Source organism: Oncorhynchus mykiss, chromosome 9 (assembly GCF_057628025.1).
Source record: "Oncorhynchus mykiss isolate SJ-2025 chromosome 9, ASM5762802v1, whole genome shotgun sequence".
Taxonomy (NCBI): domain Eukaryota; kingdom Metazoa; phylum Chordata; class Actinopteri; order Salmoniformes; family Salmonidae; genus Oncorhynchus; species Oncorhynchus mykiss.
Window position 1 is genome coordinate 71,598,860 of NC_143030.1, and position 25,902 is coordinate 71,624,761.

Below are 25,902 nucleotides of genomic sequence, written 5' to 3' on the forward strand. Positions count from 1 at the left end.
GTAGTTTTTTTTCTAACAAACTTTAAACTTCTAAGAGAACATGATTTGACTGGGTGACCTTAATCAGCTATGGATATTTGTGGTCAAATCATTTTACTTCCACAAATATCTGTTTTAAAAGAAATTGTCACTTTTGTGTTCAGAAATCTGTTGCATTATATTAAGTGGACACAAGAGGGCAGTGATGTCTATTTTGGCAAAAAGACTTCATACTTGGCAGACCATGGCAACTCGTACTGTTTTAATTAATGATGGGCAGTAACCATACCAAAACAACTCCTTTTATTGACCAATTCTAAGTCTGCGTCTGCTTGAATAGTGGCTTAATGACTTCATTGTAGATGAAGGCATGCTCTAACTCAGTGGGACTGGTGTTCACTTCATTGTAGATGAAGGCATGCTCTAACTCAGTGGGACTGGTGTTCACTTCATTGTAGATGAAGGCATGCTCTAACTCAGTGGGACTGGTGTTCACTTCATTGTAGATGAAGGCATGCTCTAACTCAGTGGGACTGGTGTTCACTTCATTGTAGATGAAGGCATGCTCTAACTCAGTGGGACTGGTGTTCACTTCATTGTAGATGAAGGCATGCTCTAACTCAGTGGGACTGGTGTTCACTTCATTGTAGATGAAGGCATGCTCTAACTCAGTGGGACTGGTGTTCACTTCATTGTAGATGAAGGCATGCTCTAACTCAGTGGGACTGGTGTTCACTTCATTGTAGATGAAGGCATGCTCTAACTCAGTGGGACTGGTGTTCACTTCATTGTAGATGAAGGCATGCTCTAACTCAGTGGGACTGGTGTTCACTTCATTGTAGATGAAGGCATGCTCTAACTCAGTGGGACTGGTGTTCACTTCATTGTAGATGAAGGCATGCTCTAACTCAGTGGGACTGGTGTTCACTTCATTGTAGATGAAGGCATGCTCTAACTCAGTGGGACTGGTGTTCTCTTCATTGTAGATGAAGGCATGCTCTAACTCAGTGGGACTGGTGTCCACTTCATTGTAGATGAAGGCATGCTCTAACTCAGTGGGACTGGTGTTCACTTCATTGTAGATGAAGGCATGCTCTAACTCAGTGGGACTGGTGTTCACTTCATTGTAGATGAAGGCATGCTCTAACTCAGTGGGACTGGTGTTCTCTTCATTGTAGATGAAGGCATGCTCTAACTCAGTGGGACTGGTGTTCACTTCATTGTAGATGAAGGCATGCTCTAACTCAGTGGGACTGGTGTTCTCTTCATTGTAGATGAAGGCATGCTCTAACTCAGTGGGACTGGTGTTCACTTCATTGTAGATGAAGGCATGCTCTAACTCAGTGGGACTGGTGTTCTCTTCATTGTAGATGAAGGCATGCTCTAACTCAGTGGGACTGGTGTTCACTTCATTGTAGATGAAGACATGCTCTAACTCAGTGGGACTGGTGTTCTCTTCATTGTAGATGAAGGCATGCTCTAACTCAGTGGGACTGGTGTCCTCTTCATGGAACACTTTTCTATAGTTACACAGTTGTCTTATGACCAGTGTTAGAATAATTCTATAACACTCTTTAAGAGATTTCATCATGTATTTTAGAACCTCTTCAACCTTTCTTGGCACGGATTCTTATATTCAACTTGTACAGTCCATAATTGGCAGCCTGTGTGTGATCCTGTATGACAGTGTTCTAGACTGGAACACGGAACTGCCCAGTAGAATCCTGTATGTTATGTTGGTCAGTGTGCCGAGACAGATTCCACTCCACGCTTCCTGACCTTTTCCTAATTCCCCTCACAACCAGTTGCTTCTTACTCTCATTAGGTACCACCAGAGCTATCGGAGTAATGTAAGGTATCATACCCAAGTGGTGAATAGGTTGTCCTCTAATTACTGAGTGTGTGTTTACGTGCATGTTTGTGTGTTGGTTGGAAGTGAAGTGTATTGATTATTTGAATCCTGCTGTATGTGTGTGTTATCCTCTGCATTCGACAGGGGAATCTCTAATGGACTCAGTGCAACCTGCCTCATACCCTCCTCCACCAATTAACTTTACACTGGAATCTATCTGTCAGGACTACTGAAGAGACCAAGGAGGCTGGGCACACAGTCTCACACACACGTGATCTTGGATAAGCACACATTCAGATTTGTTGACATTGTGAAGCTACAAATTCAAGATTTCAATTAAATTACAACATTTAGACACTAAAAATTCAAGTTTGTAAATTCTCCATACATATAATTAATGTATGGTCATTCCCCTTCATTATGAGGCTTAGATATTGGTTTAAAGTGACAAAATGATGCATGGGGCTGACTTGATACAATTCCAGTTCAATAAACTGCTTATAATGGTGTACATTTCAACTCTTAACTAATCACGTTTTTGACATTCACTTGTTATTCAAACCGAAATAAAGATCACTTGATCACTTGTGAGATAATGTAGTGGCATGCTGTTTGTTTTGATGAACCATGTTTCTCAAGGATCTCCATCCAACAATGTCAACAAGTGACTAGTAACCACCATTAGGTTACACTTTATGGCTATTTAGTAGTCAGGAAAGATATTGCCACATTTTGAAATGTACATATCTTTAATTTTTTAATTTTTTAGAGCTAGGTGTATGATCTACAACTCAGATCAATATATTCTTACCTTGTAAGGCAGTGTCTTAACTAGACATATTGGAAATCCATGGAAGAACAGTCGGTTTGAAGCAGTGGCCAACCGGTATGGGTTAGGTTTGAACCCTCAGCCTCTAGGTCCACACTCACAGGCCACATCTGAATCCCAAATGACACCCTGTTCTCTATATAGTGCACTACTTTTGACCAGAGCCAAAACTAGTGCACTATATAGGGCCATTTGGGGCACAAATCATATTCTCAATTTGACACAATTAGCGAAGGCTAAGAGCCAAATGGCTAGTCACTCCAAATGAATTGAACAAGGAAGGTTCTCTCGTTGTCGGGTGTGTGCACACATACTGTATAGACACTGAGTTTACAAAACATTAGGAACACCTGCTCTCATATTTTTTTATTTTATTAGGAAGGTGTTTCTAATGTTTTGTACACTCAATGTATGTTATTTATCCTGTTAAAACAGTAGAAGGCAGAGCATTCGATCCTTTAGCTAGAGAATGTCTTCCCAATGATGTACAAAAAATTAAAGTGAAAAAAACTTGCCTTAGTTCCAAAAACTAATTCCACAGGCTTTAGCTCAGTGGGCTAACATGATATTGCATCACACAATAACACGTTTGTCACTCTCAGAATGTTGAATGGGTAGGAATGATTGTGATTGTACTGTAGGTACAGTTCACAATGTAAGTAGAAGAGACTTGTGATATGTACCAGAGTTAAAGTGTTACTGCACCTATAATGTACATGTTCTGATATCCTTTCTTGCACACACTCTGACATGCCAACACACAGGAGGGGTTAAGAAATGCACTTGGTCATGATTGGCTCAAAAACACTCAACTCTTCACACACACATCTATAGAAACACACACACTCAGTCCACGTCCTTTCACTTTTTTGCAATTTCAGCATATGTACTGTGTGTTTGTGTGCGTGTGTCTGTTTGTGTGTTGTATTCCCCTCTGCCCCTTCCGTCCACCCTCAGCCTCATGGTGTGATAGTGTCCACCCTCAGCCTCATGGTGTGATGGTGTCCTTCCTCAGCCTCATGGTGTGATGGTGTCCTCCCTCAGCCTCATGGTGTGATAGTGTCCACCCTCAGCCTCATGGTGTGATGGTGTCCTTCCTCAGCATCATGGTGTGATGGTGTCCTCCCTCAGCCTCATGGTGTGATAGTGTCCTCCCTCAGCCTCATGGTGTGATAGTGTCCTCCCTCAGCCTCATGGTGTGATGGTGTCCTCCCTCAGCCTCATGGCGTGATGGTGTCCTCCCTCAGCCTCATGGCGTGATGGTGTCCTCCCTCAGCCTCATGGTGTGATGGTGTCCTCCCTCAGCCTCATGGTGTGATGGTGTCCTCCCTCAGCCTCATGGTGTGATGGTGTCCTCCCTCAGCCTCATGGTGTGATGGTGTCCTCCCTCAGCCTCATGGTGTGATGGTTAAAGAAGCTCAACCATCTGTGACCAGATGTGATTTACTTTGAATTCTCTCTTCATGTTATTTTGTTATCTGTGTTTTCAGTTTTATTTATGTCCTTCCTTGTTTTTTTATAGCTGAAAATCAAGCAACAATTGATCATAAAAAACCAAACTGTCTCCATGTAGTAGAGTGAGACTGTTCTGGCCTAAATTATGAACAACAGGGATTATAAAGGGGTATTTTATTTTGAAAAAGCAGGTGACTTTTATTTTGAAACAGCAGGGGGCTTTTATTTTGAAACAGTTGGATGATGTTATTGGGACATATCACAGTGACTTAACAGTGTGAACTACTGAACTGTCGACTGGGTCAGAGGGGGGCGAAATGTAGCGGAAATTGAACTCTGGAAATTTGTGTTGGCTCCCAGAGCTAATGCCTTTGCTTTAACTCAGTAGGCGAACCCAGTCTTGATTCACACATTCACAACCTTTGGTCACACTCAGAATGCTCAATGGGTAGGACTGATGCTCTTAGTTAAACTGTATGTACAACAATGTAAGTAGACGTGACATTGAATATGTGGTATATTTTAATGCAACCTTTTGCACACCTATTCTGTACATGTTCTGATGTCCATATTTCCACACACATGAGGGGTCAGTAAATTCACTTGGTCATGATTGGCTCAATAACACAACACACAAATGAAACACTTCTTCATTTGAAAAACCACACTCAGTCAGTCCATGTCCTTTCAGTGTGCTGTCATTTCTGTGTGTGTGTGTGTGTGTGTGTGTGTGTGTGTGTGTGTGTGTGTGTGTGTGTGTGTGTGTGTGTGTGTGTGCGTGCGTGCGTGTGTGTGTGTGAGAAAGAGAGAGCAGTTGTACGGGAGAGTGTTAAGTGTGTGTATGCATGTACGGCATGAATGTATGTACATACAGTACCAATCAAACGTTTGGACACACCTACACATTCAAGTTTTCTTTATTTTTACTATTTTCTACATTGTAGAATAATAGTGAAGACTATGAACTATGAACTATGAACTATAACTATAACTATGAAATAACACATATGGAATCATGTAGTAACCAAAAAAGTGTAAAACAAATCAAAATTGATTTTAGATTTGAGATTCTTCAAAGTAGCCACCCTTTGCCTTGATGACAGCTTTGCACACTCTTGGCATTCTCTCAACCAGCTTCATTAGGTAGTCACCTGGAATGCATTTCAATTAACAGGTGTCCATCATTACAACAGTCCATCATTACTTTAAGAAATGAAGGTCAGTCAATCCGGAACATTTCAAAAACTTTGAAAGTTTCTTCAATTGCAGTCACAAAAACCATCAAGCACTATGATCAAACTGTCTCTCATGAGGACCGCCACAGGAAAGGAAGACCCAGAGTTACCTCTGCTACAGAGGATAAGTTAATTATAGTTACCAGCCTCAGAAATTGCAGTCCAAATAAATGCTTCACAGAGTTCAAGTAACAGAGACATCTCAACATCAACTGTTCAGAGGAGGCTCAGTGAATCAGGCCTTCATGGTCGAATTACTGCAAATAAACCACTACTAAAGGACACCAATAAGAAGAAGAGACTTGCTTGAGCAAGAAACACGAACAATGGGCATTAGACCAGTAGTCCTTTGGTCTAATGAGTCCAAATTTGAGATTTTTGGTTCCAACCGCTGTGTCTTTGTGAGACGCAGAGTATGTGAACGGATGATCTCTCAAAGTGTGGTTCCCACCGTGAAGCATGGAGGAGGAGGTGTGATGGTGTGGGGGTGCTTTGCTGGTGACACTGTCAGTGATTTATTTAGTTTTCAAGGCACACTTAACCAGCATGGCTATCACAGCATTCTACAGTGATACGCCATCCCATCTGGTTTGCATTTAGTGGGACTATCATTTGTTTTTCAACAGGACAATGACCCAACACACCTCTAGGCTGTGTAAAGGCTATTTGACCAAGAAGGAGAGTGATGGAGTGCTACGTCAGATGACCTGGCCTCCACAATTACCCTACCTCAACCGACTTGAGATGGTTTGGGATGAATTGGACTGCAGAGTGAAGGAAAAGCAGCCAACAAGTGCTCAGTATATGTGGGAGCTTCTTCAAGACGGTTAGAAAAGCATTCCAGGTGAAGCTGGTTGAGAGAATTCCAAGAGTGTGCAAAGCTGTCATCAAGGCAAAGGGTGGCTACTTTGAAGAATTTAAAATATAAACATATGTTCATTTGTTTATTAACACCTTTTTGGTTACTACATGATTCCGTATGAGTTATATCATAATTTTCATGTCTCACTATTATTCTACAATTTAGAAAATAGTCAAAATAAAGAAAAACCCTTGAATGAGTCGGTGTGTCCAAACTTTTGACTGGCACTGTATGTATGCACGTTTTTTATGTATGTTTGTGTGCACTGTTTGTGTGTGTATGTGTGTGTATATGTGTGTATGTGTGTGTGTGTGTGTTTGTCTGTATCTGTCTGTGTTGCCTTCAGCTCCTGCAGTCCACCCACAGCCTCTCTTGTCTTTTTAAAGTTGTGAAGGTCAGTCAGTCCAGTCGGTCAAGTTGGTCAATTCAGTCAGTCAGTCAGGGTAGATGAGGAACCCAGAGAATGTGCTGTATTTGTTGGTGTTTCCTCCATGGACCTTCCCCCCGTCCAGCTGTACACACACCTCGTCCCCCACGTCTAGATGCAGGATCACACTGTTAGACGCATAGTCATAGTTCTGGTCCGCATCCTGGGCGATGGCACTGGCCCTCACCTGTGACACACACACACACACACACACACACACACACACACACACAGACAGACAGACAGACAGACAGACAGACAGACAGACAGAAGACAGACAGACAGACAGACAGACAGACAGACAGACAGACAGACAGACAGACAGACAGACAGACAGACAGACAGACAGACAGACAGACAGACAGACAGACAGACAGACAGACAGACAGACAGACAGACAGACAGACAGACAGACAGACAGACAGACAGACAGACAGACAGACAGACAGACAGACAGACAGACAGACAGACAGACAGACAGACAGACAGACAGACAGACAGACAGACAGACAGACAGACAGACAGACAGACAGACAGACAGACAGACAGACAGACAGACAGACAGACAGACAGACAGACAGACAGACAGACAGACAGACAGACAGACAGACAGACAGACAGACAGACAGACAGACAGACAGACAGACAGACAGACAGACAGACAGACATTGTCATGTGTTGAACCCATCAAGGTTATAGCTTTACAATAGGCAAACCCCTCCTGCTTTGTAATAGTAACTTAATTAATGCATTTGTGTCTCCGTGTCCACACGAGTAAACCCAATTAAATGTGTTAAGGAACAAGTAAAGATCCACTGCCTGCGGGTCAATACAGACTGAGCTCCCCACCAGCATGCAAATGGAAGGAGGCTCAGACTGGGCCGGACACAGTGGATGCATCCCAAATATCTCCCTATTAGTGCACTATAGGCCCTGGTCAAAAGTGGTGCACTATAAAGGAAATAGGGTGCCATTTGGGACACAGAGAGACACTCAATACCATGCACATTGAGCTCTGCTATTAGCGCTAGGGCATTTACATCATAAGCAGCAGGTCAACAGCTGCTGGGGGAAGATACTGTTGCTGTTTCTAGACCTGACTGCCTGACTTCCTGACTTCCATCCCTGTAGACCAGTGGTCACCAACCGGTCGATAGCGATCGACTGGTTGATCTTCAAGGCATTCCAGATCGATCGCCAAACATTTCATTAGTTTGATACTAGCCTACGTGAGATGTAATAACTTTTAAAATCATGACCTGAGAGAGACTGTTTTGAGTGAGTTCATGTCTAAGTTTTTATTCAGCACTGTCAAAACTGTTTTTACTCAACACTATTACAAAATATAAAATGCGCTTCTCCCTACTTCCACTCGTGCTGCAGCTACAATGAGTAGCCAGATGTAGGCTATTAATAGCCCTGCGTTTTTATTATTATTAGCATTTTGTCATGTTCAGTTGAAGTCGGACGTTTACATACACCTTAGCCAAATTCATTTGAACTCAGTTTTTCACAATTCCTGACATTTAATCCAAGTAAAAATGCCCTGTCTTAGGTCAGTGAGGATCACCACTTTATTTTAAGAATGTGAAATGTCAGAATAATTGTAGAGAGAATGATTTATTTCAGCTTTTATTTCTTTCATCACATTCCCAGTGGGTCAGAAGTTTACATACACTCAATTAGTATTTGGTAGCATTGCCTTTATATTGTTTAACATTGGTCCAACGTTTCGGGTAGCCTTCCACAAGCTTCCCACAATAAGTTGGATGAATTTTGGCCCATTACTCCTGATAGAGCTGGTGTAACTGAGTCAGGTTTGTAGGCCTCCTTCCTTGCACACACTTTTTCAGTTCTGCCCACAGATTTTCTATGGGATTGAGGTCAGGGTTTTGTGATGGCCACTCCAATACCTTGACTTTATTGTCCTTAAGCCATTTTGCCACAACTTTGGAAGTATGCTTGGGGTCATTGTCCATTTGGAAGACCCATATGCGACCAAGCTTTAACTTCCTGACTGATGTCTTGAGATGTTGCTTCAATATATCCACATAATTTTCCTACCTCATGATAGGTCATCCAACTTGGAATACCAAGTTGAAAAGTTTGGCATCTTTCTAGAGCTCCGACCTTCTGACCTGAAGATCCCTGACGTCACGATTTGACCTAGTTTATTTTCTTCAAGTTCCCAGTTGTCTTGAAAGCATCATGACCATCCGATGCAGGTAACATCAAGTCCAGTAAAATAAGAATGCAAATTATTTCAATTTATGCTCAGCTGTGCCTCACAAGTGCTACACCAATTGACCTAGTTTGTTAACAAAGCTGTAGTTTTTAAATCTAATATGGTCTGAGAAGAACAATATTGTCAGGCCAATTATATAGTTAATATGCTGTGATCATGTATTAGGCCTACTGCCCAAACCTCCTACAGAACCGTTTTTATTAGGTTCATGTCATTTTATGTCATGTTTTAATTCTGAGCGGTAGATCTCAGCTTGATTTTTGACTGCGAAAGTGATCTTCACTCAGAAAAGGATGCTGACCACTGCTGTAGACTACCCATTGTCCCCTGTGAACACCTCTTCCTCATCTATTCTACACTAGCCAATCAGCCTTCTGCTTCATTACACAGGTCTGAGAGCCACATCCACAGCTACAGCAGCTCTCTGATGACCAATAACAGGGTGTGTGATCAGCTCTGCGTCCTCTGAGGACCAATAACAGGGTGTGTGATCAGCTCTGCGTCCTCTGAGGACCAATAACAGGATGTGTGATCAGCTCTGCGTCTTCTGATGACCAAAAACAGGGTGTGTGATCAGCTCTGCGTACTCTGCTAAACAATAACAGACAATATGGTTGTGATCGAGGAAGAAGTCAGAGGTTAGATCCCAATCCGTCTGTTTATCCAGTGCAGTCTGTACAAGGACCTGTCAGATAGTCGGGCAGCACTAACCAACCAGGTGACGGAAAGCTACACAATTACAGTCTCAAAAAAGAGGAGTGAGTATGTAAGATTTATACCTCAACTCCATAGACATACTGTCTGTCTGGCGTCAGTGGCCTAACTGACCTTGTATCTATCTGTCAGGCTTCATGTCTAGGCAGCCACGGTGTGAGTGCTGAGCATAGACCACTCAATCTCTGTCAGCCCCCCAGACGACCGACGCATATCTCCAAGACACGACACGACAGGCACAGAGTATGATCTGCAGCTCGACTAACGTCATGTCACTCAATCCCGCTACTTTACTGTGTCATTGGTAACACTTTACATAAATCTGACAAGTATAATAATGCTTTATAAGCATGTATGAGCCCTTATGTCCTTCTCCCCAACAAGGTGCATTCTGATATATATATATGCTAAGTACATTGCTGACTAATCATTAGAAAGTAAGCCTTGTCTAAGCCAGAATGGCCCATTGAGCCTTACCCACAATCCATCTCGTTAAGGCACCGGGTCCCACTTTGGTATGACTCAACACGGGATTGAACCGCCAACCTTCCAATCTCAAGGCGGGCCCTCTAACAAAAGAACACTGATTCCTGAACACTGGTCCCACATTCTGTGTAAGTCACACTCAACAGACCATGTCATCGTATTAACAGGCTTGTTGAGAGAGGCTGTTGTGTAAGTTTGAAAGGGTTTTTGTCCACCCTTTCTAACACTGTGTTGCTCTGTGGGCAGTCAGGGGGACATAATAAAGGAAAGATAGTCCATCATACAGTGAGCCAGGGGAATGGAGGACCAGAGAAAAACGAAACATGACCGAGATGCAAAACCTCACAAAGCATGACGATAAAAGGATGACAAAACAAGACAAGTTGGTCAACAGAGAAACAGAAAGGAAGAGGAACAGGGAGACAGAGAGAGAAAGAGAGAGAGAGAGAGAGAACAGTGGACGAGAGGAGAGGAAGATGAAACAGAAAGGAAGAGGAACAGGGAGAGAGAGAGAGAGAGAGAGAGATCAGTGGACGAGAGGAGAGGAAGATGAAACAGAAAGGAAGAGGAACAGGGAGAGAGAGAGAGAGAGAACAGTGGACGAGAGGAGAGGAAGATGAAACAGAAAGGAAGAGGAACAGGGAGAGAGAGAGAGAGAGAGAACAGTGGACGAGAGGAGAGGAAGATGAAACAGAAAGGAAGAGGAACAGAGAGAGAGAGAGAGAGAGAGATCAGTGGACGAGAGGAGAGGAAGATGAAACAGAAAGGAAGAGGAACAGAGAGAGAGAGAGAGAGATCAGTGGACGAGAGGAGAGGAAGATGAAACAGAAAGGAAGAGGAACAGAGAGAGAGAGAGAGAGAAAGAGAGAGAGATCAGTGGACGAGAGGAGAGGAAGATAGATGTGTTAATGGAGGTTGGTAGACAGTGGGCTGAGGGAGGAGGCAATAGGGAGGGGAGTGTTGTGAGGGCCAGACTGAGATAACACCACAAGACAGATATATAGACACCCACACACTGAACATGTCACGATGTCCAGACAAGTGCATAAGGCATTAGAGAGAGAACAAGGGAATGGCTCTAAACATTGCCTAGACGTTGCATTTGTGTACTAATTATCGATGTCTGTTTTGAATTAGGTGAAATCGGTATACTAATTAATGAATCCAAAGACTGGGATGTGATTCCTCCAGGGGATATTTGTGTCTGTTTTAGTGGTAGGTTTCCTTATTGCTGTTAGGGGACATGACGTGTGGTTGAAGTTAGAGGTTATGGTGGTGACATGGTGCTGTCAGGTTATGATATGATTATGATGGTGACAGCAGTGTTTTCTCTGCTATTGCCATTTAAAGAAATAAAGATTTGCTATTTAACATTCTGCCACATTTGCAATTGCCTTATCTATGCTAATGTAGCTATGTTTTATAATAGATCATGGAGCTGTAATATGTCATGCTATACTTGTTAAATGCAACATGTTCCCCTAACCCCTCATTTTTCTGGTCCGAAATCCTTCCCTGCCCAGCAAGCACATAACGATCTGAGAACCATGTATCTTAGATCTGGTGATAGCGTGGATCTGGAGAGACACGCTCTGGTGAGAGCGTGGATCTGGTGAGACACGATCTGGTGAGAGCGTGGATCTGGTGAGAGCGTGGATCTGGTGAGAGCGTGGATCTGGTGAGAGCGTGGATCTGGTGAGACATGATCTGGTGAGAGTGTGGATCTGGTGAGAGTGTGGATCTGGTGAGACACGATCTGGTGAGAGTGTGGATCTGGTGAGACACGGTCTGGTGAGACATGATCTGGTGAGAGCATGGATCTGGTGAGAGCGTGGATCTGGTGAGACACGATCTGGTGAGAGCGTGGATCTGGTGAGACACGGTCTGGTGAGAGCGTGGATCTGGTGAGACATGATCTGGTGAGAGCGTGGATCTGGTGAGACATGATCTGTTGAGACATGATCTGGTGAGAGCGTGGATCTGGTGAGAGAGTGGATCTGGTGAGAAATTATCTGGTGAGAGCGTGGATCTGGTGAGACATGATCTGGTGAGAGCGTGGATCTGGTGAGAGCGTGGATCTGGTGAGAGCGTGGATCTGGTGAGAGCGTGGATCTGGTGAGAGCGTGGATCTGGTGAGAGCGTGGTTGCCCTATGGTTATTTTGCATACAACCGTCCCACAACTTTCTGGGAATGGTGCAGGATATCCAACTAGCGCTTAAGAAACATCTGTGGAGATTTCAGTACTTCAGCATAACGTTTTCTGCAGGTTTCCTCATGCTTCTATTTAAAGTCATGTTCTTGGAACATTAAGAAAACTTTCCATAAAAACCACAAGAAAACCTTAGTAACATTCAAAGAACATCCTACGAATGTTATTTTTAAAAACATACACACTGACTGTACAAAACATTAGGAACACCTGCTCTTTCCATGGCATAGACTCATCAGATGGATCCACGTGGAAGCTATGATCCCTTTTTTGATGTCACTTGTTAAATCCACTTCAATCAGTGTAGATGAAGGAGAGGAGAGTTAAGTACCTTTGAACGGGGTATGGTAGAAGGTGCCAGGCGCACTGGTTTGTGTGAAGAACTGCAACGCTGCTGGATTTTTCACGCTCAACAGTTCCGTCATTGTATCAAGAATGGTCCACCACCCAAAGGAGATCCAGCCAACATGACACAACTGTGGGAAGCATTCTACTCAACATGGACCAGCATCCCTGTGGAACGCTTTCGATACCTTGTAGAAAGGGAAATAAAGTCCATGCCGTGACAAATTGAAGCAAAGGTGGGTGCAACTCAATATTAGGAAGGTGTTCCTAATGTTTTGTACATTCTGTTCTCAGTGTCAACAAAACTCTCTCTATCCTCTATCTTGTTAAGTGTGTTCACACCTGAACATAATGAGTGCTCGTTTCTTTGAAATGGTGAAAAACAAACTTAGCTAACTCCATTTTTGTAGTGCAGTGGACTAATTCCATGGATAGCGAACAGAAGGTCATATGTTCAAATCTCACTGATGCTGTGCAAAATTCTAATTGAAATAAATGTGTTTACATGATTAATGCCTAAGCAATTTAGTGCTTATAGTTCAAAACAGTTAACCCAAAATAAGCTAGCTGTCACGCCCTGGTCTTAGTATTTTGTGTTTTCTTTATTATTTTGGTCAGGCCAGGGTGTGACATGGGTTTATTATGTGGTGTGTTTTGTCTTGGGGTTTTGTTAGGTATTGGGTTTGTGTCTTAGTGGGGTTTTCTAGGTAAGTCTATGGCTGTCTGGAGTGGTTCTCAATCAGAGGCAGGTGTTTGTCGTTGTCTCTGATTGGGAACCATATTTAGGCAGCCATATGCTTTGAGTGTTTCGTGGGTGATTGTTCCTGTGTTTGTTGTCACCAGATAGGCTGTTTAGGTTTTCTCACGTTTATTGTTTTTGTTAGTTTATTCATGTATAGTTTTCTTTATTAAAGAATCATGAATAACCACCACGCTGCATTTTGGTCCGCCTCTCCTTCAGATGAAGAAAACCGTTACACTAGCAGTATTGTTAAAAGTCTTATTAAAACGTGTTCTCAGAATGTTATTTAATTACCTCCAAATACCCTATAATTTCTGTTCTCAAAACCTTATTAAAAACCCCCAGGAAAACTGTGAGGCAACCAGAGTAAAACGTTCCCAGAACCTCCCTGCAACCTAAAAATGAACGTTCCCAGAACAGGCGAAATGTTAACTTCCGTTCAGTTTTACCGGTCAAGAAACGTATGGCTTTGTTCCCAGACCCAATGGGAAACCAAAAAGGTACACTCCGACAACTTCCAAGGAACCAAATGTGCCAGCTGGGTGGTTCCTTGAGTTTTGTCATAAACAAGGAATACCAATGATATGTATGTTATATCACTGTCGTGACACAACTGGTATGTAAGGGATGCCCGCTGACGTGGTATGGACGAGGTGCATATTATATAAAATGTTCAAAGTGGACAAATGGAGATTATACTGCCTTCATTGCCTCAGATTTAATCTTTCCCTGGGTCTTTTTAACCAGTAATTTATACTCTTTTAATAGATCACATGAAAGTGGTTTCACACGGCCACTCTGTAATGACCAGAACCTGTATTAACTCCAGAAAGAAGTGACATGGTGTGCTTCCCAAATAGCACCCTATTCCCTACATAGTGTACTAATTTTGACCACAGTCGTATGGGCCCTGGCTTAAAGTAGTGCACTATAAAGGGAATAGGGTGTTATTTGGGGTCCAGGCATGGACATGGTAGAGCTGCTGAAATGTATTATAATTAGCCTTTAGGGTATTGTAGCTAAGGAAGCTCTGACTCTGGCTGTACTCTGTGCTTCTCTCCTTATAATGGATTTCAATATGTGAGCTCAAATCACTGGGTTTTCTGTAGAAATTGATATAACCTGTGATTTAACCTGTATTTCATACTTCGAGACAACCAACAAAAGAGTTAATGATTATGTAATATAAATCTCTCAAAATAGACGTCTTTTGATCTTTCTTGCCATAGTAATTACATACATACCAAACATTAGGAACACCTTCCGAATATTAAGTTTCACCTCAAGCTTTTGCCCTCAGAACAGCCTCAATTCGTCTCTACAAGGTATCGAAAGCGTTTCACAGGGATGCTGGCCCATGTTGACTCCAATGCTTCTCACAGTTGTGTCAAATTGGCTGGATGTCCTTTGGGTGGTTACCCATTCTTTTTTTTTCTTTTTTATTTTTTTTACCCCTTTTTCTCCCCAATTTCGTGATATCCAATTGTTGTAGTAGCTACTATCTTGTCTCATTGCTACAACTCCCGTACGGGCTCGGGAGAGACGAAGGTTGAATGTCATGCGTCCTCCGATACACAACCCAACCAGCCGTACTGCTTCTTAACACAGCGCGCATCCAACCCGGAAGCCAGCCGCACCAATGTGTCGGAGGCTACACCGTGCACCTGGCAACCTTGGCTAGTGCGCACTGCGCCCGGCCCGCCACAGGAGTCGCTGGTGCGTGATGAGACAAGGAGATCCCTACCGACCAATCCCTCCCTAACCCGGACGACGCTAGGCCAATTGTGCGTCGCCCCACGGACCTCCCGGTCGCGGCCGGTTACGACAGAGCCTGGGCGCGAACCCAGGGACTCTGATGACACTGCGCCATCCGGGAGGCCCGGTTGACCATTCTTGATACACACAGGAAACTGTTGAGTGTGAAAAACTCAAAAGCGTTGCAGTTCTTGACACAAACCTGTGCACAAAGGCACGTTTCACCCTCTGAATGGCACACATACAAAATCAATGTCTCAGTTGTCTCAAAGTTTTTAAAAAAATCCTTCCTTAACCTGTTTCAGCGCCTCTTCAACCTCAGGAGGCTGAAGAAATTTTGCGTGTCACCTAAAACCCTCACAAACTTCTATAGATGCCCAATCGAGAGCATCCTGTCAGGCTATATCACCGCCTGGTACGGCAACTGCACTGCCCTCAACCACAAGGCTATCCAGAGGGTAGTGCGGGGGCAAAATACCTGCCCTGCAGCACCCAATGTCAAAGGAAGGCCAAATAAAATCATCAAGGACAACAACCACCCTAGCCACTGCCTGTTCACCCCTCTCTCTCTCTCTCTCTCTCTCCCCCCCCTCCCACCTGTCTTGCCTTGCCATGTGCGGCAGAAAGAGAGAGAGTTTAAGAGCTACTTTTCTATTGTCTTCCCTCTAAGAGGTCAGTATATCACAACCAATGAATCCTGTCAGTTTTATTACCAGTGAACCAAGGCACCATAGATAAAAAGAGGACTTTGTATACCCTCACATCTCCCTGCCGGTCTCACAGAATAGCCGTGCTTGATCAGTTTATTACCCTAGCCCCACCTCCCGAATGGCTACTGACTTGCTCCCGAGTGGCGCAGCAGCACTGCATCTCAGAGCAAGAGGCATCACTCTAGTCCCTGGTTCAAATCCAGGCTGCATCACATCTGTTCTGATCGTGAGTCCCATATGGCGGTGTACAATTGGCTGGGGTAGGCTCTCATTGTAAATAAGAATTTGCTCTTAACTGACTTGCTTAGTTAAATAAAAATGATTTTTTCAGATTCTCATTTCATCTATCCTTGTCTGTCTCTGTCTCCTCCCTCCCTCCCAGGCCCGTTTACCAGAAGCCCTGTAATGAAAGGGCCAGGGCTAGCCAGAGACAAGAGAGACAGCCCCAGGCTCTATGCTGGCCCCCAGGGGCCTTCTTTCTCCTCACAGCCCCAGGATCAGCTCAGTGTGGCGGCCACACATGGAGGAGCTCATTCCCCCTCCCCTGGCCATCTCCATCTCCCTGTTGATCTCTCGTTTTCTTGTCTCTCTCTCTCTTTCTCTCTCTCTTTCTCTCTCTTTTTCTCTATCTGTCTCTCTCTCTCTCTATCTGTCTCTCTCTCTCTGTCCCTCTCTCTCTCTCTCGCTCTCTCTCTCTCTGTCCCTCTCTCTCTCTCTCTCTCTCTTTCTCTCTCTCGCTCTATCTGTCTCTCTCTCTCTCTATCTGTCTCTCTCTCTCTATCTGTCTCTCTCTCTCTCTGTCCCTCTCTCTTTCTCTCTCTCTCTCTCTCTCAATTCAATTCAAAGAGGATTTATTCGCATGGGAAACGTGTTTACATTGCCAAAGCAAGTGAAATAAACAATGAACAAAAGTGAAGAGACACAAAACAACATCAACAGAAAACTAGTAAAAATGAATTTCAAAAAGATAAAGACATTTCAAGTGTTATATTATGAGCTATGTATAGTACTTTAGTAATGTGCAAATATTTGTAGTACAAATAAACAGAGAAATATTGGTGGTATTAAATGTTGTTATTGGTGGTATTAAATGTTGTTATTGGTGGTATTAAATGTTTTAATGGTGGTATTAAATGTTGTTATTGGTGGTATTAAATGTTGTTTGTGCTCCACTGGTTGTCCTTTTCTCATGGCAACGGGCCACAAATCTTGCTGCAGTGTTTGCACACTGTGGTATTTCGCCTAACAGATATGGGAGTTTAGCAATGTTTGATTTGTTTTACATTTTTTTGTGGGTCTCTGCGATCTGTGGGAAATATGTATCTCTAATGTGGTCAAACATTTGGCAGGAGGTTAGGAAGTGCAGCTCAGTTTCACTTCATTTTGTGGGCAGTGTGCACATAGCCTGTCTTCTCTTGAGAGCCAGGTATGCCTACGGCAAGGCAAAGCAATGCTTACTGAGTCTCTACATAGTCAAGAATTTTCTTAATTTTGGGTCAGTCACAGTGGTCAGGTGTTCTGCCACTGTGTCCTCTCTGCTTAGGGCCAAATAGCATTCTAGTTTGCTCTGGTTGTTGTTTGATTCTTTCTAGTCTGTCAAATAATTATATTTCTAATTGTGTTGCTGTCCTGGGGCTCTGTGGGGTCTGTTTGTGTTCGTGTTTGTCTTTGTGAACAGAGCTCCAGAACCACCTAGCTGAGGGGGCTTTTCTCTAGGTTTGTCTCTCTGTAGGTGAGGGCTTTGTGGTGGAATGTGTGGGCATCGATTCCTTTTAGGTGGTTGTAGAATTTAACAGCTCTTTTCTGGATGTTGATAACTATCTGGTATAGTCCTAATTCTGCCCTGAATGCATTGTTTGGGATTTTGCAAATTCTTGATTGGTGAGTGGACTCCAGACCTCATAACAATAGAGAGCAAAGGGTTTTATAACTTATTGAAGTATTTTTACACAGATCCTATTTGAGAAGTGAGTTTTATGTTCCTTTTGATGTCTTAGAAGGCCCTACTTGCCTTGTCTCTTAGATCTGGAACGAACTTAAAAAATCTCTGAAACTGGAAACACTGGAAACACTTATCTCCCTCACCAGCTGTCAGAGCAGCTCACAGATTACTGCACCTGTACATAGCCCACCTATAATTTAGCCCAAACAACTACCTCTTTCCCTACTGTATTTATTTATTTATTTTGCTCCTTTGCACCCCATTATTTGTATTTCTACTTTACACATTCTTCCACTGCAAATCTACCATTCCAGTGTTTTACTTGCTATATTGTATTTACTTTGCCACCATGGCCTTTTTTTTGCCTTTACCTCCCTTATCTCACCTCATTTGCTCACATCGTATATAGACTTGTTTCTACTGTATTATTGACTGTATGTTTGTTTTACTCCATGTGTAACTCTGTGTTGTTGTATGTGTCCAACTGCTTTGTTGTTATCTTGGCCAGGTCGCAATTGTAAATGAGAACTTGTTCTCAACTTGCCTACCTGGTTAAATAAAGGTGAAATTAAAAAAAATTAAAAAATGTTCACATCCTTGTGGAAGTTACCAGTGGTGTTGAGGCCGAGGTAGGTATAGTTCTTTGTGTGCGATAGGGCAACGGTGTCTAGATTGAATTTGTATTTGTTGTACTGGATATTGGAACTTTTTTGGAACACCATTATTTTTGTCTTACTGAGATTCACCGTCAGAGTCCAAGTCTGACAGTAGGCCTGTAGGCCCTCCTTGGTTGGGGACAGAAGCACCAAACAGTGCTGTGGCCACCCTTTCTTGCTGTGCTCTCAGGTCGTTTGTGCCTGTGTGAACTATTACGTGGCTGGGTGAGCCTAGTTGGCCATCAGATAGTAGGTGAGGGCGCGCTGACTATTTGGGCAGCAGAGTTTAGCCGCTGTGTGTTTGCGGGAAAGTTAATTTTCTTGTATTTATTTCCCATTCGAGTCCATAAGGAGTACAATCTGTGGCTTTTGTGTGTCCTCAGTGGGTGTCGAGGGGTTTTCATGGGGTTGCTAGGAGGGAGTCATTTGTCTGTTCTGCTGTGGTCAGGATCTGGTGTGGGCTGTTCTGCTGGCTTCTCTGGGGGAATGGCCAGCCAGCTCTTTCATGGGCTGTTCTGCTGGCTTCTCTGGGGGAGTGGCCAGCTCTTTCATGGGCTGTTCTGCTGGCTTCTCTGGGGGAGTGGCCAGCCAGCTCTTTCATGGGTTGTTCTGCTGGCTTCTCTGGAGGAATGGCCAGCTCTTTCATGGGCTGTTCTGCTGGCTTCTCTGGGGGAGTGGCCAGCTATTTCATAGGTTGTTCTAATCTCTTTCTATTGCTCCATCTCAGTCCCCACCTTCACATTTATCTCCTTCATAATCCTACCATGCCTCCCTCACATATCTCTGTCTCTCTGTTCACCATTACGAGCAAAAATAGCAGACTTACATTAATAAACCTTCAACATATTGGAGCGATATTGCTACAATAAAAGTCCCTGCTCCCAACAATTATACTTTATATAATACATAATGTTAAATACCTTATAAAATAATATAGTAGTGTTGGATACTCCTTCTTTGTGTTTTAGGGGAAATCAAAAGTGGCCAAGTGCCAACGTTTCTAACTGCAGCCTTCCTCCGACTGTGCCTGAGGGGAAAAGCACCCTGCCCAAAATAATGAGGGGGATGACATATGCTGTCTGTCAATGGGAAGTCACAGCAACACCAGATGCTAATGTGATATTGGCTTGTCACTACAGGATGTCTAGCAGAATGACAAGCTAACCATTAGAGATGACAATCAATTATTGTTATTGTTGTTGCTTATACACACACACACATATGTAATATATATATATACTACCAGCCAACTTGACACAACTGTGGGAAGCATTAAAGTCAACATGGACCAGCATCCCCTTGGAACGCTTTCGGCACATGGTAGAGTCCATACCCTGATGAATTGATCCTGTTCTGAGGGGGGGGATTCTTAAGGTGTTCTTATTCTTCATTTTTATAACACACACACACACACACACACACACACACACACACACACACACACACACACACACACACACACACACACACACACACACACACACACACACACACACACACACACACACACACACACACACACACACACACACACACACACACACACACACACACACACACACACACACCTGCTTAATCAATCTACCTTAGAGTGGACACTGGACAGCCACACAGGGATTAACTGAACTTCACCCTGGCTGGCTGGCTGGCTGTAGACTCCGTGACCTGAATCTCATTTAGGAACAACTACCATATGGACACTGAGTCACTGACCAGAGCATGTAAAATAACTGAGACATTGATAGATTTACAAATTCATTAGCAACTGTCTGGAAACAGAAGCCCTGTTTATACCTGGCGCCAAAATGCATCCTTGGTCCTGATCTTTTCCACATTCTAATTGTGCCCACATTTTCAGATTTGCATCTAAACACGGTATTCAAATGTTTATCTTATCTGTTCACTGTGCCCACACTGTGACCAGATTTCCAGGTTCCTCCCTGTATGAAAATTATTTGACACACATTCTTTAAAAATAATATTCCTTTTTCAAATTTTAAGTCACATATTGATGTCATAGTTAAATGGTGGCACTTGTCAAGGATTTTACAAGGCGGGAAAATGATGATTAAAACGGTTTCACTGTCCAGATCCGTCTACACTTGTAAGATATCCAGACACAATGTGTGCCTGACTATCTCCGGAGTTGGTGAGGAAGATTTGATCAGAATCAGATCAGAATCTGTCTTTTGATCATCAACACTTGTCAACAAATGTGGGCCAAATCAGAATGTGGACACAATCAGGACAAGGACATATGTTAGCACCAGGAATAAATTATGAGTAAGGAGTTGTAATTCTAATGCAGCACGGAGAAGCATGGTTTGGGTGTTCACATGGAGAAGCATGGTGTGGGTGTTCACATGGAGAAGCATGGTGTGGGTGTTCACATGGAGAAGCATGGTGTGGGTGTTCACACGGAGAAGCATGGTTTTGGTGTTCACATGGAGAAGCATGGTTTGGGTGTTCACATGGAGAAGCATGGTGTGGGTGTTCACATGGAGAAGCATGGTTTTGGTGTTCACATGGAGAAGCATGGTGTGGGTGTTCACATGGAGAAGCATGGTTTTGGTGTTCACATGGAGAAGCATGGTGTGGGTGTTCACATGGAGAAGCATGGTGTGGGTGTTCACATGGAGAAGCATGGTTTTGGTGTTCACATGGAGAAGCATGGTGTGGGTGTTCACATGGAGAAGCATGGTGTGGGTGTTCACATGGAGAAGCATGGTGTGGGTGTTCACATGGAGAAGCATGGTTTTGGTGTTCACATGGAGAAGCATGGTGTGGGTGTTCACATGGAGAAGCATGGTGTGGGTGTTCACATGGAGAAGCATGGTGTGGGTGTTCACATGGAGAAGCAGAGGTGTCATGCCCATAGGGGGCACCAGACCACCAGACCACCAGACCACTCAGATTTGTCTTGTTGTTTAAATTTTGCTTATTACATTTTTGTTGTTGTTGTTGTTTCTCTGTAATGCTACTAGCCACCTAGATATTTTATGAAGTTGGCTATAGCTAATCCAGATCTCCCAACCTCATAACTAGCCACTGTACCAAGTAGCCATTTCAGGCTATCAATTTAGTCAGAGTAGTTAGCTTGTCTAACTATCTTAGCTTGTCACGCCCTGATCTGTTTCACCTGTCCTTGTGATTGTCTCCACCCCCTCCAGATGTCACTGATTTCCCCATTATATTTATGTTTCCTGTCTCTCTGTGCCAGTTCATATTGTATGTTTTTCCAAGTCAACCAACGTTTTTCCCATTCTCCTGCTTTTTGCTATTCTCCTTTTTCTTGTCCTCCCGGTTTTGACCCTTGCCTGTTTCTGGACTTTGTACCCGCCTGCCTGAACATTCTGCCTGCCTTGACCACGAGCCTGTCTGCCACTCTGTACCTCCTGGACTCTGATCTGGTTTTGACCTTTTGCCTGTCCACAACCATTCTCTTGCCTACCCCTTTGGATTAATAAACATTGTAAGACTCCAATCATCTGCCTCCTGTGTCTGCCTCTGGGTCTCACCTTGTGTCATGATATAGCTGGCATGCCTGCTGGCATAGTCGGTAGACATTAGAAAAGCAAGCAATAACTAAATGTTCTGAATATGACTCCCATTCCTTTGAATCTTTTACTTACATTTTAAAAGAGATAGAAAGAAGCATACGCGACTGTCCGGCAAGAATCTAATCGAGCATCTGATATTAACAGACACCACACTTCTATACAGACACCACTAGTTTCTGATACCTAAGTAAGCAAAATACAAATCTAAAACAACTGTCTTGGTGAATCGACGAGGCTGCAGTCAACTGGAAAAATCATCTCAGGTGGTATTTTGAGTGACACGTTTGCTGTCGTAACGTTAGTGAATACATTATAGTATCGGAGCTACTTGAGTGTGTGGGTTTGCCTTTTCTTATTAATGTATTCTGACTGGAACATAGACAATGATATGGTGCTGGAGACAGATTTTGAATATGAGGGCAAAAAGGGAAGAGTCCCTTTCAGCCAATTTCAGAATATAAGATCTGTCTTTATAGAAACTGTTAAATTAAACGGGACCACCTGATGTGTGTGAGATTGACCTGGGTCTCTCTGTGAGGTTAAATCATTTACTTGAGTGAAACTCTAATTAATGAACAATCAATGGACAAGAAGGAGAGGAGGTAGAGGGGAGTATGAGTGGAGGAGAAGGGGGGTAGAGGGAAGTGGAGCATTTGGGAGTAGAGGGTGGTAGAGGAATGAGAGGGAGGTAGAGGGGGAAGTGGGGATATGGGGGGGTGAGTTATTTCAGGGGATCTAATGTAAGAGTTATGAATGATTTAATGGAATGATGAGATGACTGGAATGACAATATAGGATGACACAAAGCAGAAGCCAGGTAGGTATCTTAAATATCATGTGTCAGCTCTTTCTGAGTTTGCTAAACACAAATACAGGATTTGGACACATTTAAAGATTAATAAGATTTAGATCACCTTACTAATCAATTGTACACAAGGTCCAACTGAAGTTTGACATCCACTTTATCCCAGCGCCTTAAAAAGACACACAGAGGACTGAATGGTAACGTGTCAGTGTGGTGACTGATGAATTCAGATGAAAACATAGTTGTGTTAAAGTCCTCAAATTAAAGTGATTTATCCTAACCCTCTTCTTTTCCTCTTCCCCCCAATCAGCCCCTCTGTCTTTAATTAGTACCAGGGGAAAGAGAGAATGAGGGACCGATGGATGAGTGGCCTGTCAGTTTCTCTTTCATTATTTATCTACAGTATCTATCTGAGGTGACAAGCTGTGTCCCAAATGGCACCCTATTCCCTTTATAGCGCGCTACTTTAGGGCTCATAGAGTTCTGGTCAAAAGTAGTGCACTATGTAGGGAATAAGGTGCCATTTGGGATACACCTGGTGTATAATACCTACTAATTAGACTTTCCTTTGGCGACCACCGACGGCAGCATACTGCCACTCGTCATTTGGCTATGACTGGTGGAAATGCAAATATTAGTAGCTGTGATTTTAAAGTGTGAAGCATCACTTCTCCCTAATGATGGAAAATATTTTCTTCAATCTATATTTTGCTACCGTGTTGCTGCTGCCCACAGATGCAGAGGAATGTGATGTGAATTAAAAGTGACAAATGTTGTATAGCGAAGGTGAAAGTGAGAATCAGAGGCAGTGGTGTAGTGGTGCTTGGAGAAGTGGGTATACTCTAAATGTTGTATAGCGAAGGTGAAAGTGAGAATCAGAGGCAGTGGTGTAGTGGTGTCTGGAGAAGTGGGTATACTCTAAATGTTGTATAGCGAAGGTGAAAGTGAGAATCAGAGGCAGTGGTGTAGTGGTGTCTGGAGAAGTGGGTATACTCTAAATGTTTTTTACATTTTTCCAAATGGCCTGAAGGAAAGGCTCCCTGTGTGAAACATTTTGTGAGAAACAGTGACATACACTGTTGAACTAGAATGATAAACCCTGTATTGGTCTTTCACAGTCAAGCCAAGCTGAACCGTGCAAGTGGGCTAACAGTAGGCCTACTATTGAAACAGATAAATTAGTCACACTTTTTTTGTAGAAAAACAACCAAACTGAATTTTTGAATTGAAGTCCACAACAATATGGTTAAACCTTAATTTAACTAGGCAAGAATTAAGAACAACATCTTATTTACAATGACAGCCAACCAGGGAACAGTGGGTTAACTGCCTTGTTCGGGGGTAGAACGGCAGATTTTTACCTTGTCAGCTTGGCGATTCAATCCAGCAACCTTTCGGTTACTGGCCCAACGCTCTAACCACTAAGCTACCTGCCACCCCAAAAAGTAGTTTCCTGACCGGGAATCGAACACGGGCCGCGGCGTTGAGAGTGCCGTATCCTAACCACTAGCTTTTGAGGTCTGGGAAAAACCTAAGAAATGTTGTGCAGGCACCTAGCACTCTTGTTTGGTTAGTAGTGTTTATGTAGCACATGAGATTAATGGATTAATGCAAATAATCATGATATAATTCTGCCAGTTAAGCATAGACTACTTGGTAGCTAATTAACATGTAATTAAAGTTTTGGGGAAAACCTTTCCATCTACCAGAATATGGTTAGGTCTATCATTAGCATTGCTATATTTTTCCTGATCCTTAATTGTTTGAAACATGGATGCTTTACTTCATATTACGAGGCAAGTCTTACCTTGCTTCAAAGTAGCCTATAGCCAAAATCCCACCATTAAAATGTGAAGGCAATTTTTTTTAAAGACTTACATGCGTTCTCCTGTTCTATTGTTTTTCTTTCACTGTCGAGCAGCCAGAGGTATTATTGTAGCAACGATAGTCATTAGGTCTCCCCTTTATTTTTTATTTTTTTATTTCACCTTTACAGTGCCTTGCGAAAGTATTCGGCCCCCTTGAACTTTGCGACCTTTTGCCACATTTCAGGCTTCAAACATAAAGATATAAAACTGTATTTTTTTGTGAAGAATCAGCAACAAGTGGGACACAATCGTGAAGTGGAACGACATTTATTGGATATTTCAAACTTTTTTAACAAATCAAAAACGGAAAAATTGGGCGTGCAAAATTATTCAGCCCCTTTACTTTCAGTGCAGCAAACTCTCTCCAGAAGTTCAGTGAGGATCTCTGAATGATCTATTGTTGACCTAAATGACTAATGATGATAAATACAATCCACCTGTGTGTAATCAAGTCTCCGTATAAATGCACCTGCACTGTGATAGTCTCAGAGGTCCGTTAAAAGCGCAGAGAGCATCATGAAGAACAAGGAACACACCAGGCAGGTCCGAGATACTGTTGTGAAGAAGTTTAAAGCCGGATTTGGATACAAAAAGATTTCCCAAGCTTTAAAAATCCCAAGGAGCACTGTGCAAGCGATAATATTGAAATGGAAGGAGTATCAGACCACTGCAAATCTACCAAGACCTGGCCGTCCCTCTAAATTTTCAGCTCATACAAGGAGAAGACTGATCAGAGATGCAGCCAAGAGGCCCATGATCACTCTGGATGAACTGCAGAGATATACAGCTGAGGTGGGAGACTCTGTCCATAGGACAACAATCAGTCGTATATTGCACAAATCTGGCCTTTATGGAAGAGTGGCAAGAAGAAAGCCATTTCTTAAAGATTTCCATAAAAAGTGTTGTTTAAAGTTTGCCACAAGCCACCTGGGAGACACACCAAACATGTGGAAGAAGGTTCTCTGGTCAGATGAAGCCAAAATTGAAATTTTTGGCAACAATGCAAAACGTTATGTTTGGCGTAAAAGCAACACAGCTGAACACACCATCCCCACTGTCAAACACCCCACTGGTTTGGGCCTGCTTTTCTTCAGCAGGGACAGGGAAGATGGTTAAAATTGATGGGAAGATGGATGGAGCCAAATACAGGACCATTCTGGAAAAAAAGCTTCAATCAAAATTTTTCAGTTTTTGATTTATTAAAAAAGTTTGAAATATCCAATAA

General features: G+C 43.0%; 1 protein-coding gene across 3 annotated transcripts in view; it reads right to left on the reverse strand.

Moving 5' to 3' along the window:
• Window positions 1–2,561: 2,561 nt before the first annotated feature.
• Window positions 2,562–25,902, reverse strand: part of LOC118966098 (complement C1q-like protein 4) — a 31,964-nt gene continuing 8,623 nt past the window's right edge. For 2 of the 3 annotated variants that reach the window (XM_090185232.1, XM_090185231.1), the window contains one exon: window positions 5,250–6,826. In XM_090185232.1, coding sequence (XP_090041358.1) covers window positions 6,647–6,826 — 180 coding nt within the window. In that variant the 3' untranslated portion in view covers window positions 5,250–6,646. Of the gene's footprint in view, window positions 4,183–5,249; window positions 6,827–25,902 lie in introns of those variants that run through there. The other variant, XM_090185233.1, reaches the window with a different exon arrangement.